General features: G+C 35.4%; 1 protein-coding gene across 3 annotated transcripts; it reads right to left on the bottom strand.

Annotated features, from left to right (window-relative positions):
- Nucleotides 1–397: 397 nt before the first annotated feature.
- On the bottom strand, nucleotides 398–14113 carry GV1. 3 transcript variants are annotated; one of them, XM_068287311.1, is made up of 5 exons: nucleotides 13983–14113; nucleotides 11611–11657; nucleotides 1892–2088; nucleotides 1426–1759; nucleotides 398–982 (listed from the first exon to the last, which is right to left on the bottom strand). In XM_068287311.1, exons 2-5 carry the CDS (start codon nucleotides 11611–11613, stop codon nucleotides 587–589), a joined length of 930 nt encoding a protein of 309 aa, XP_068143412.1. In that variant the 5' UTR covers nucleotides 11614–11657; nucleotides 13983–14113; the 3' UTR covers nucleotides 398–586. The 3 variants fall into 3 exon arrangements, with proteins under 3 accessions (XP_068143412.1, XP_068143410.1, XP_068143411.1); XM_068287309.1 differs by having other exon boundaries at nucleotides 398–988; nucleotides 13983–14112; XM_068287310.1 differs by having other exon boundaries at nucleotides 398–988; nucleotides 11611–11717; nucleotides 13983–14105.
- Nucleotides 14114–14333: the final 220 nt, after the last annotated feature.

The raw sequence follows: 14333 nt of genomic DNA, 5'->3' as shown, positions 1-14333 counted from the left end.
TCAAAAAACATAAAATAGGTGTCGATAATGTTTCCTAGCGTCAAATTAACCAATTTAACCAACAGATTTTCCATACCCATTAAAATCTAGACTTGCAGTTGGGGTAGTTTTGGTTCTACAATCAAAAACTTAGCAAGAAATTTTAGAATATTCCGTGTGAGGTCATGAATTGTTATAATAAATACTTTTCTAGTCTGTTGCCTACTTTATGGGGCAAATGTTCGATGAGTTGACTCTAATCTTAGTAGAGAGATAAGTAAGAAGTTGAAACTCATTTTTATTTTGTTTGCCTCTCTGGTATCACTTAGTCGATCTCCTCATCCCATTCTTTCTTTTGTCTCCTCTCTGTCTTCTGTCTACCAACACTGTGAGATTTTGCAATTTTTTTTAACGTGTGTTTTGGTTACGTTTTATTATTGGATTTTATTAATAGTTATTTACAAATTTTGGGTATACCTTAAACATAATGTTCGTTTAATTTTTTCTTGTATTTTTGTGTGTGTGTGTGCTTGTGTGTGTGTGTGTATTTGTGTGTTTACTCAGCTGCTCCTTTATTTCATGTTGTTTTTATTTTTTGTTGGCCAGCTCAACTTGTCTGGTTGGCCTGCTGCTGCAACAAGTTTTCATTTTCGGCCCTCTCCTTCTCCAACTGCAGCAGCTTCTTCAGCTTATTGTGCTTCTTCAGGTAGGTACTTTTCTCGTGCGCCAGCTTGTAATTGGCAATGGTTGTAGGCTGATGTTGCTCTCTAGTTGCAATTGCTGCTGCTGCTGCTGTTGTTGTTGTTGATGTTGTAGATGTAGATGATGGGTCTGATGTTATTGTTGTTGGAATGATGTTGAGTGCTCCAGTCGTTGTTATAGTCACTGGTGTTGTCGTTGTTGTTGTTGTTGTTGTTGAGGAACTAACAGGCTTCATTTGGGCCTCAGCCTCCGCCTCTAACTGAGCCTGCCATTCCATGGCCTTTTCCTCCATTGGCAACAGCTGCAACTGCAATAAGATGATGCATTATGATTATGACATGGACATGGATATGATTATGTATGTGTATGAGCATTGGGCAAAGGGTGGGCGGAGAAGGAGATGAATGTTGGTGGTGGTGGTGATGGTGGTGGTGGTGGTGGTGGCGTTGGTTGAGGATGAAGCAGTGGTTTTCTTATATTTCATTAAATTTTTCTAAGCATTTACAATAAACAAATATGTCAAAAGCAGTTTTCAGTTTTCATTTCATTTCGTTGTTTTCTATTTTTTGTTTTTTATGTTTGAGTTGTGTGGATTTTGGTTTTTAATTTCTTGTAATTTACAAATTAAAATGTTTATAGCTTTATATATATTTGTGTGTGTGTGTGTGTGTATATTTTAGGTATAGATGTAAATTTTGCATATTAATAGCGTAAATAACGCTTACGACTATCATATTGCCTTACATAGTTCCATGGCGCATATTTGGCCTTCTCGTAGGCCTTGTATTTCTTTGTCTTGGCATTATATTTGCCCTGCAATTTATTGGGCATCACAATGGCCGTATATTTAATACCCACTCCGGGTACATATTGGGCAGCCAATGCTGGCACTGGCACCACCGTTGTGCCGCCGACAACTCCTCCTCCTGCTCCTGCTCCACCGTTGAAGAATTGTGGCGTCGGTGTAACCAGTTGGCCATAGTTGGCCTGAGGCGGCTGATTGTTGTAATTGGGTGGGGCATAGGGACCAGCCGGTATGGCCCAGGTGCGAGGACGTGATGGTGGTGGCAGAACATAGCTATAGGCCAAATAGAGACACAAAGACAAATCGGTTTTTGATAAGCATTGACTTATGTGATTACATGCAATTGAACTGAATATATGTCTCTACCCTACATACCTTTTACTTTTGCTTACACTAAATACTTACACATATGGATTTGGATTGGGTATATCATCACTTTGATCCTCCCAAACGGGAGCTGGCTCACGATATGGCTTACGTGGCGGTTGTGGTGTTGTTCGAGGGGGCGGTGGAACAATTGGCCCCGTATTTGTCCCCCAATCCACTCTTATGGCCTGAGTGTGCAGGACAAGGCAGGTGACTAGCAGCAGGCAAGGCGATAGCTGCAACAACAACAAACCAAAAAAAAAAAAATCAAGAAAAATTGTTTAACAATAAATGTCATGTCATGTTTTTGCAAATTGTTACAAGAATTCATTTCATTTCACTGTTTCGGGCACAATTAGGCACTGCCCATCAAAGGCAACCGCCCTCAATTCATTCAAATGATCTCAATGAAATTTGTTTGCCTGCAAACATCTGTACAATATAAATAAAACTCGCTTCACCTTATCAGCATTCAAGTTTGTCAAATTGCATCAGAATCGTCAATCGGGCTTGAGGAGCAATTAAATTTGCTTTATTTAGTCGCATTGCGAATTGCCCCGCAGACGAAGCTCAATTTAACTAAATCACACACACACACACACACACATACAGCGAGAGAGACTCAGATTTTGGACTTGAACTCGATTTTCCCAACTTGATTTTCGATTAGTATTATCTTTTTTTTTTTTTGTTCGTTTTTTTAATAATGTTTTAATGATAATTGCAGCACACTTTTCAATGCACAAACAATGTCAAGTGTAGGTAAAATAAACGTCAAGTGATTGTTGCACCTGTTGCTCCATGAAACAAATGTATGTACGATGAGACATTTTCACAATATTTTAACCAATTATCTACAACAGCAACAAAAATATTGACAAAATGTTTAAGTCATTGGCACTGAAACCGAAAACTGAAACTTGTCACCAGCTGCTTGACTTAACATTTGATAAAAAATATTATTATTATTATTAATATTATACAAACTGTTTGCTCAGTTAATTCAATTGAAGTTGGTTCAATAATTGAATTTTTATACGTATTGTTGATTAATTACATTCAATTTGAATTCAATGTGACAGTTTTTTTTGTATTATTATTAACATTATGTACTTGTATATGTGTGTGTGTGTGTGAAAAATGTATGTGTTTGTGAGCTTTAACTCGTTTACAATTGAATTGTTGAAAGAATGTCAACTTGGGTGTTTATATGAGTTCAGTTTTTTTTCTATTTACTTAACTAATGATCCATTAGGAAGTGTGTTAAACGTTTATTTTTGTCCCATAAAATTGTTCAACTGAGGGCAGAGGGAATGAAATAACATACCAACTAACTTAATTCAAAGCTTTTACTAATATAATCTGCAGAAATAAAATCAAAAATTGTCTTGACATGGATATTACGCATCAATTGTCAAATTGGCCTTGGATTGAGTTTCTGTTTGCACAAAGCAATGACACAAAAGTTGCTGCAATATATTAGCAATGCATTGTGCATGGCAAGTGAGTAACAGGTGCTTGGGGGGGAAACACAAAACATAACATAAATAACAAAATTGTCAATCAATTAACCAAATTGGGGAATGAGGATGACGATGAATATGGCCAAGCCTCTTTGTGCATCATAATTGAGCCATGATCTCTAATTAAAGGTTGTCGAGCTTTTGACCCGAAAATTAAGTAAGTAATTAAGTAAGTGAAACAATTACAATCAATTTTCGTTTTCGTTTGGCTTACTTAGGGAAAAACTTTTAGCTAATTTTATGATAGGAAAAATCTTTAAAAAAATCAATAAATTCAATCATTGACAGCCCAAACATGGTAATCACATAAATTTAAATCATATACTGGTATATTTATATACATATAGTCACATAGACCGTCTCATTGTGTCGAAAATGTTTTCAACTTTCAGACCTTTTTTTAATGGCTTCAGCTGTAGCTCCAGTTTGACAAGACTTGTTATTAAGTAGCATGATGTTAAGATCAAATTTGTGTAACAATGGTCATCCAATTATGCCATAAACATAAGCAGTCAGTCAGGCAGTCAGACACACTGGGTGTCTCTCTGTCTCGGCACTTCCGACAGACATAAAGGCCATAATGGACCGACATGTTTTGGCCATGAACTTGAGAATTCCAAAGAAATCATTGGAAATGCTCGTGTAGCAAATGAAACAAGTTTGTCTTTTCCCTTTATCCTCCTGATTCTTGCATTGTCATTTAGGTTCTATCTAGTTCTCTCGCCTCGCCTCGCCTCGGTTGATGTAAAGAATTACGCCTTTGGGCAACCATTTGCTTGGTTGAATGACCCCTTCTGGCAGGGAGGTGGGGGGGGGGTTTAATTGAACTAACAATAAGTACAGGCACTCCTACGATCTCGATTTTGTACTCGGCGGACAGATGAAGGCGTGCCACACAAAAATTCTCTTTACTAATTAAAAACAATCAATAAAAAAATAATCGTAGCACTAGCAACAAAATGAATTACGTACAACCAAAAAAAAAAAAAAAATCTGAACGGCATTATCATTATCTTTGATTAACGCAGTTTAGTACAAAAATAATCATTTATTATCAAATGACTGGGCCGGTTTCTCTCTGTGTGTATGTGTTTCAGTGCTCAAATTAAGTGCTTAACTGAAAATATAAGAAGGAGAAAAACACCTACCAAAAATTCATTTACACAAGAGCAACAACTTGATACCGACTCGACAATACCCTTTAGAGTTTCCCAGCATAAACTTTTCTAGAATCCACATGAATTTGTTTTTAGGGTATTGCCAAAATGTATTGCTCGGACTTGGTATAGTTTTTTGTTATTTTTGGGTCAAGCTTAGATTTAATTTTACTCTACAAAAGATCGGGGGAGCCAGCTGTCTTTGGTGTGGTTAACCAGCTGCCGTCTCCTTCTCCATCCACATTCGCGAAAAATCTCTTAAGAGATCTCCTCAAGCATAAGCCATTGTCTATTTTGAGTTTGGTTTTGGTTTTGGTTTTCTTTTTTTGTTTTTTATTATTACACAACATTATCAAAAAAACAAAAAAATAAAACAAAATTTAACGCTTGCAATTGGCGCGTTCAAATTGTAATTCGATAATAAGTATGCCATAATCATTTTTTAAACGCCTTAATTGAAATAATTTATATTGGCTTATACCAAGATGGAGGCTAAAGTCGGGTGGTCTATATACATACATATAGATACATACATAGATAGATAGATATGCCTAGTGGTTAGATGGCGTGTGCTTTTCCTTTGTGGGTCGTGCGGGTCTGATATTGCAATTTAATTATATTGATAGCATATAATATGGGTTGGGAAAAACAAAAATAGATATCATTTGTGAATTGTGAATTGTAAATTTTGTTGTTGTTGTTGTTGTACAGCATGCGGGTGCAAATGTTGCATAAGTTTTCTCTATTCACATTGTATATGAGATGTGATGATAAATGGTTATTTCCACCCAAAAAAAAAAAAAAACAACAACAAAAAATTGCAGCAATTGTGTGGGTGATGAAAGTAAGTCAATGGCATTAAGATGTGGGTGAAAAGATCAGCAATAGATGGATATTAATGAAAGGCTGCATGATTGATAAAAGTGGGCCAAATGCGAAGCGAAATGAAATGCTTTTAGCCAAAAAAGCTCATTAATCAAAAGTATTCATTCATCTAACGTTTGTTTCGAATGCTTAGGGAGCTAAAAACAACTTGATCCTGGTCTAAGTACACTCTCTCTCTCTTTTCAATAGATTTTAAAAGATATCATCAAGATAAGAATTTCTTTTTCAGAATTCAAAATAGGTGTTCAGGTTCAGGTTCAGGACTTCATTTGGTTAAGGTTCCTCAAACATTCTAAGCCCTTTATAACAAATGACTGTGAGCTCTTTCAATGTCTGTTTTCCTATGACTTGAAGAATTCATAAGACTATTTGGTTATAAAGACTTCACAATACTCTTTTGCTAATTAAACACTTTCAAGTGACCAGTCTAGCGATAAACACACACATATGTGTATCAAAGGTATTTGGCTTTTTGCTAGATTGTAGCGGAACGGCTTATTTATATATATATTTTTTTTTGGATGGAAAGGTAAGAAGCTTCTTTTTCTTCTCATTATGGTCATGCCCTACAGTTTTGCTTGCAATCTGTTCATAAATTTTCGCATTATGGCCAAGCAGGAAATGTCAAAATCACAATGTCTATGAATATCTTATGGATACACAATAACTATTGTATGTACTTTGTGGTTTGGTTCATAGTAGGCGTCAAAATCAAAATATCACCCATAAATCTTCAGTTTGTAGTACGTACTCATTAAATTTACATCTTAATCGCTTTTGGTGCAGAACGCAACAACATAGACAAGACAAGAAGACATCCGGACTGGACCGAGCATTGGTATTGTGAATTGGCTCTAAAGCCGCCCGAGAGTTCGAGGTAGCCAAGTTCTGTCAAGCACAGCTGACTGGGGCCTGGTCTGACAGGCTAACCTTCAGTTAAGACGAGAATCACAGTCAACTAAACATAAATAAAGGGTTTAAGTGAAAAAAAAAGTCAGCTAAAAGAAACACACACACACGGACAGAGAGCATAGACTACCAATGACTTCATCTGCTTCAAGTCGAACAGGCGAAGCGTGTCACGTAATTAGCTGCTTTATTACAACGCCATGTCAGGCTTGTTGTTGTCTCTCATTTGCATATAAAGTGTTGGTTGGCTTGGCCTAGCCGCCTCCTCCTCCTCCTCCAACTACTTCTTCTCCATAAAGGAGGGAAGTGTGGGGGGGACCTTGAAGTGCTCCATCTTCATCAATTTGCTCTCATGTCGGAGAAGTTCAAGGCTTGGCAAATTGTCGCTTGCTCATTGCATTCATTTATCAATTAAACCAAACTGACCTTGCTGCTTCGTGGAGAACAAACAAACACACACATACACACACACCTCCCCCTCTCTCCCTCTCTATGTACCTGTCCCCTTTTTGTGGGCTAAAGCTAGCGTTAAATTTTGACATGAATTTTTAACGCCAAACATTATTTGTTTTTGTTCCCCCCCCGTTTATGTGGTTTCATTTTAGTTGTTGTTGTTGTTGTTGCCGCAGCACCAAACTTGTTTCAAGCTTTTTTTTTGTTTTTTTTGGTACAAATTGTTTCGGTTTCGATTGCAAGTTCCATTCAACAATTTTTGTGTTATTTTTGTTTGTTTGGCTTCCTCATCAGAAATTTAAGCTACCTTCATTCCACGTTTCTGACCAATTCTCTTCTCTGTCTGTCTGTCTGTCTCTCTGTCTCTAGCTCCTTTTTGCAACAATAACCTTGTGCAGGCACACGATCTAGCGACTATATAATATATCTTTTTGAATGTGCCGTCACACACTTGGCAGATGTATCTTGAATTATGATAGTTGATTGGCAGCGATTTGTCTTGGTTTCTTTACCTCTTCTTAGTGGTGAAGGTGGATGACGATGTACAAACATCTACATATACATACATACATACATATATATAATCGATTTTGCCAGTTTTCAAGCTTTCTAAAGTGGTTTGGTTTAGAATGTCTTATCCATTTTGATATTGCCTCTTATTGAAATGGCAGCAATTAAAGAGTGTTGAAACAATTCAAGTTGAGATGTTTCAAGAGTTCTTTAGATGGTTATCATCTGATGTTTCGGGTTTGCTTAAAAACAACTGAAATTAATAATAGATAATGAAGACTAATATACCGTAAAGTTAATTAAACAAGCATAAAATCTTTCTGTTATCATAACTAACTAAATTCCTTTCCTTGTAGCTTCTCACATTTGAATAAGAAAACGAAAAAAAAACAAACAAATTTTTGTTTAACAAATTGCTGGCAAAAATGCTTATGCATTTTGATTAATTGCCACAATGTTCCCAGGCTATTTATTTGAACCTTTTCACAAATATAACAAAAGAATAATAAACAATATATATATACAGATATATAATCGATAGCCAAAAAAATAGTAGACAAGGCAAAGCTTTCCAGCAGACGTGGGAGTCAATCAGCCAAAAAATAAATAAGCAAAAATTTTTTTTTATTATAATGCAAAGAGATAATAAGACAGAGAAAGACAAGGAGAGTGAGAGGGAGAGAAGAAGAGAGAGAGGGAGAGGGAGGGATAATAATAAATAGACATCATGTTGATTTCAATTACGCTGGCAAAAAGGTTGCCCATTAATGCGCATTTTGAACCCGTTCAATGAGGTTAATGAAATTTGCAAACAAAAAAAAAAAAACAACAACGAATCGTATTCAAATAAGAAATCTTTTTTTTTTTGCCTCTTTGCCTAGTTGGCTGCGTAAAGATAAAGGTGGATTCTGTATTAATGCCAAGCATTGTTAGCCATAATATAATGCGGATGGATTCCCACCAAGTCAAGAAGCAAACTTGACCTTTTTCCAACAATTATGATTATTATTATTATAGACGTGTTGTTGTTGTAGATTTCACTCATTGGACATTGGCAAACATGCAAGGGGCGGTTCAAAATTTAATTAACACAAAAAATGGCAAATTAAAATCATGAATTCAAGAAGACAACAGCAGAAGCAACATTACATTGCAAAGTTTCCTGCCTGATTACTTGGAATTTTTCATATATATATAAATTGCAAAACATTTTTCAACGTAATTGGCTTTCTCTCTAAGGCTTAACATTAAGCAGAAACATTGGACCAAAAGCAAATAATTATCATGGCATGGAGTTCTATTTGTCTTAACTTTAAAGAATATCAAAATGGTATTGAAAAATTCCAGAACATTTGAAGCCCTAAAGCAATTGATGATTGTCTGGCTTGCTCTGGCTAAATGAACCATTAACATGGCCATCACTTGCTAAGAGTATACAATCTTCTGTACTTTTGAAACTGTTATTGTTAACTCCCTATTAACCCTCTGGCATTGTTAGATATTTGCTGGTCATTTGGCAAAAAACTGATTGACTTGATCGCGATATTGGAGGCTCATTGAATTTCTGGCATTTTGGGCGGCACAGTTTCGCAAAAGAGTTGGAAAAAAGACCGAAAAACCTTCAAGACGTAATAACTTGCATTTTGAGTAGGGCACTTAATGCGTCTCTCCTCAACGATTTGGTGGGTTTTTGGCGGTCTGTCTATGCTGGGGCGCTAATCATAAATCTGCAACGCAACTTCAAGCTCCTAATCAACGGTTACAAACCAAAAAGTTAATGCCTGTCAGGCAGTTAAGTGTTTTGAACTTTTCAGACGCCCGACCCACTGACTACCAACCATCCCCCCCCAAATGCCCACCATGCCAGAAACTGGCCAGGAATGTTGTAAAAATTGCTAAAAATTAAATAAATAAATCGAACCATAAACAATGGGGCCCCACAATGGTTTTGTGGGCAAAGTCTCTTTTTCTTTTCGGGTCGAATGGACATTTTGACGAGAGACAATGGTTTTTTGTTTTTTTCTTCTTCTCTGTTCGAGAGGTCAATGTGCTACCGTTAAAATGATTGGCTTGACCATTCAAAAGTTGCATTTGATTTCACAGTATTATTTTCTGATTGTCTTGCTATGGCAAATAAAACGAAACGAAACGAAACTATACACAAAAGCGCTCGAATAATTTGTATAATTTTCTTCATTGAATTTTTGCATAAAATTTCAATTTTCTTGGCCAGCAAACAGAAATGCAATTTATAAATTATGATATAGTCGAAAACAAACATTTACCAATCAAATCCAATCAAAGGTTAATTAATAAACTCTCTCACGCAACAAGATGACAAAAGAGCAACAAACAACAAAAGATAATGATTATATCCCATCCGATGCATTTTTTATTCAATAGACAACAATGAAATATAGGGCAAACGATTATAGATTGCTATAATTTTGTAATTGATCTGACAAATTGACTTTGAATGGGGCAAGACACAAATTGTTTATGTTTTTTGATTGGCTAAGCACATGAGTCAAGATAAATACGTTTAAGGAAGTCATTTAAATATATATTTTTTTTTCGTTTGTTGTTTTTATCTGCGGGCTACCTACCAAAATCAGCAACATTTATATATATATGTGCATATGTATACATATATAATCGAATGCGTTAATTACTTAAATGATGTTGCACAAATATTATTGTATTTACCTAACCACACTGTCTCCCCCCCCTGCTTGAATACCTCCCACCCATTCAGCCCTTTTTGTATTTTGACAATTAATGAAGCTGATTTCACCAAGACCAACAGAAATTTTTTTGTTTCCGGTGAAGCATCATCATCAGCAAAAAAATGAAAACAAAAATAAAGACTAGAGGGCTTCAAATGGCTTTGCCGAAGTTTCTATACCCTACGAAATTCATATTCAAACCATTGATTAGACACAATTGGAAGTGCATCTATGACCTCATGAACCTTGTCGAATTCTTTGCTCGGACTACATTCTTTTTGTATAGATACTCGTACTTGTGATTGAACCACAGGATTCTAAGGGTAAGTTGCTAAAAAACTGATTGAGAATGTTTGGATTCATTTTTAGATCACTCCAATTTTGACCAATTGACTTTTTTTACCATTTTTAGACTTGGTTGTCTTAGATAAAGACTTGGAATTGCTTCTAGACGAAATGGTTAGCTTTCAACTCTCATTCATTACTGTATGCAGAAACAGCCAGTTCCTGGGTAAAAGATGCTTTCTTTCTAACAACAATTAGATAAACCGTGTAGAAACTTTATTTTATATACCCTGTATATGCATTTCAAATGTCTTAACAAATTATATATACCATCTTTATCAAGGGTATCGCAAAAAATTGAAAAAAGGGAAGTGAAAAAACAAAAGACTTAAGACACGAACTTGCTACAGTCTCATTAAATGACGAAGAAGAAGCAGCGAAAAGAACAATTTCAACCACATTGCAGGTCATTGCCTTTTCCAACGCATCTCAAGGATAAAGACAGAGAGAGAAAGCAATAGTCCCAACCATGACGTCGGACTGAACTTTTAAAGGCTAAAGATGTAAGGTACATAAGGAGATCTCATTGATGGTTATATCGAGGTTCTACCTCTCAGCCTTTATGACTCACATTAATTGAACAATCGAAACGTTTTGTTTTTGTAAACAGGAAAACCTCTCCTTCATTTAGCAGGTCTCGATAATGTCTAATTAGTGATCAGTTTTGTTTAGTATGATCTTATCGATTATCAACCTGTTGAGCAGACTTCCAGACTAAGAATAATTGTAACACGATCTTAATGGGAATCAATCTCTTGAACTATCGTTCTCTCTGCAGATTTCGAATACACATGGAATAACATAAATGTTTGAGCCCTCAAGAGGGATATTGACTGTACTATAAACCAGTAATGTGGGTAAGAGTTATGCCAGATTAAAGGGGTCCGATGACACGAATTCGTTATATTATATCAAAATTTATGCATTGGCCTCAAGTTGTGTGTGACAATTTTTTTGTTTGCCTGATTAAGAAAACGTTTCGTGCGAGTTTATTAAATATTTTAATTTCACACACTTATGTATGTGTGAGAAAGCGTAAGCGTATACATTAATATATATGTATGTATTTATATGCATTTGGCAGTGCATTGAATGATGAAACGATGCAAACTGCACGTGTTTGCATATTTGATAACGAAAATTATAATATAATTCAGATGAAGCGTGTTTTTTGATTTAACAATTTGACAAATATTGTTCATTAACAATACAATTTAAAGAAAATGTTGAAATAAATGTAATGTACTCACCATTTTGTTGTAATTTCGAAACGTGCCAATCTTCTAAGATGTTTTAACTGCAAAATACATGCATATATATATATATATATATATGGGATGATTTTTAATTATAATCACTGTAGAATTTGAGGGCCATAAAGCAAAAAAAAAAAAAAAATAATAATAATTACAAATCATATAAAGTTTCACACCAGAAAGTTGTTTAGTTTGTCCTCTATGTGAGATATTTTTAGATAGATTTTCCATTGACTTTAACAAACAAACACACACACACACACACACACACACACACATACACACTGACCGGTAGTATCTGGTAATTGTAGACAACTCTCGCATATTGAATGACAAATTTAAAATCTGATTTAACTAAGGCAAAATATCAATTGCATATATTATGCAATTTTCTATTACTATAGCTGGACCCTAGTGGCACAGTGAGCGGTGATTGTGCCTCTGATGATGTTGATGATGATGATGATGATGACAACGATGACTATGTCTATTTGCTGTTTATTCATTATTGAGACTCTCAGACAGTCTCTAGTAGATCTATTCGGTATGACTGTGCCTGATAGCTGGAAGTTATAGACCATTTCTGGGGGGGTCTGACCTAGTCAATGGTTTGCTGCGATCTGTCGCGCATGCGTAAGCATTGAAACCAATTTAAATGACCATTTTCTGTAAATTTTAAGTACGCAGTAATTTTCAATTGCCGTTGGGGTTTTTAATTTATTTTTTGGTCTTTCAGTGTCGCAAATTTGCAGCCAAATGTGTGCCGCATGCCACGCATTTTAAGTGGCCCCCAGCAAAGCGCTCTTAGTTTCATTTTCGGACAATTTGGCTTATATGGCCAAAAAAGAGAAGAAGGCGTAGCCGGCCCATGTCATGGCTAACAGTCTAAACGTGACTATGTAGCAATAAGATTTTATCGCATGGAGAGCACAAAAGGTTGGAGGTTATCCTCCACTTATCCCACTCTAGAATCTCAAACAAGTTTCAAAGAGGTGTTCCAAGTTAAACCGCAAAAACGCAAAAGTCTTATGTTAAATCAGAGCTCATCTGACCTTAAACTGGAGCCTAGATAAGGAAACGAGATGTACATAAATTAATTTTGGCTCAACTATTCCACGATCGCAACTAAACTAAACTAGAAGATGTACTTTGCTGGCGGATGTAATTAAAACAAATTTAATATTCCATTTTTTTTTTTTTATACTTTGTAACTGGATCATAAATAAGTAGACTGGCCATAAACTTTCCTTGTCATAAATAATTGTAGCATTCAATTGAGAAATTTATTAACAATTTGCATAAATTTTGCCTTTAAGCTGGTTTTTTTATTTGCAATTGAATCCACAAAGTGATAAAGGATTACAACTAATCGAAAATCCTGATGTCCTTTTGAACGAATTACCAACTTCAAAGGGTTGGGGAAATTTCTAATTTCTCTCTCTCTTTCTCTATCTGTGTGTCTCTGCTTCTCTCTAAAATTATAAAAAATTCTGTCTCTTTTAAAAAATTTCATCCTCTTATTCATCTTAAAAGTTTTATAATCAACTTTCAAGATATTTCCACTCTATCTTGGTGCCTAATTAAACATTTTCCCATCCCAAAACGGAAGGGAAACAAATACATATAAACTAACTAATATGAAGGAAAAAAAAAAAAAAGCAAACCCTATTAAACATTCGTTCATATAATCATATTTGCATACCTACAAAGCCCAAGCTAAGTACCTACAATTAACTGGCAGCAAATGTTTCCGGCACATTAAAAGCAAAATAGACAAACAACAGCAACAACAACAACAACAACAGCGACAGCAAAAAAATGTTTAACACAAAAAATAAAACTATATGATATGCATAAAAGGTGTTTAAAAACTAATTTTCATATTGTTGCATTTAACACACACACAAACACACAAAAAAAAAAAAGAGTTTAGTTTAAAGATCTCAAATGTTGATTTATTTGGTTTTGTTTGCTTTTGCTTGGTGCGTGCTTGCACCGAAAATAAAATAAAAAACAAAAAACAAAAAACAAAAACGCCTTCTGCAGATTGATTTATTAATTTGCATAAATTTAACACGCCTGTGACAGGAGTTATTTCTTTGGCTGGGCTCTGAGCCTGATGCCTGATGCCTGATGCCTTTGGGGCATAAATTGTCTGCATTGCTGCACGCAAGTTTGTTGCCTAAGTCTTTTGTTTTTCTCTCTCTCTCTCTCTCTCTCACAGATTGTCTATCTATCTAAGGCTTTGACACTTGACAAGAACTTTACATATGATTTGTGTCACAATTGGATTTTTGTATTTATGTTTAAACATTTTTACATCATTCATCCTTTACATCATAAATTTACACTAAAGACACACATACGTTGATTTTGTGTAGTTGCTTATTTTTCTTTTTTTTCGATTTTGTTGTTTCTGTTTTATTTTGGATTGTTTTCTACCGCAGTCGGAGCTAAAGCGTGACAAAACACATTGGAGACACGGGCCACACTGAAAGCAACAAATGTGGTAGCATCAGCACAAAGTCTCCGTCTAACCCGGCTCGAGCTGAGGCTTTGGTCATCAGCTGGTTTTTCGTTTCGTTGTCTCGTTCTTTTATTTTTTGTGTATATAAATTGTGTTTTTTTTTTTGTTTTTGTTTTTGTAGCATGTCCACGAGCAACATCACACGAACAATAACCGAGTCCCAAACACCTGAGTTTCAATATCGTTCGTG

Source organism: Drosophila tropicalis, unplaced genomic scaffold, assembly GCF_018151085.1.
Source record: "Drosophila tropicalis isolate 14030-0801.00 unplaced genomic scaffold, ASM1815108v1 contig_463, whole genome shotgun sequence".
Classification (NCBI taxonomy): Eukaryota; Metazoa; Arthropoda; class Insecta; order Diptera; family Drosophilidae; genus Drosophila; species Drosophila tropicalis.
The sequence above is the reverse complement of the archived record's forward strand: the minus strand, read 5'-3'. Positions and strand labels throughout refer to the sequence as shown.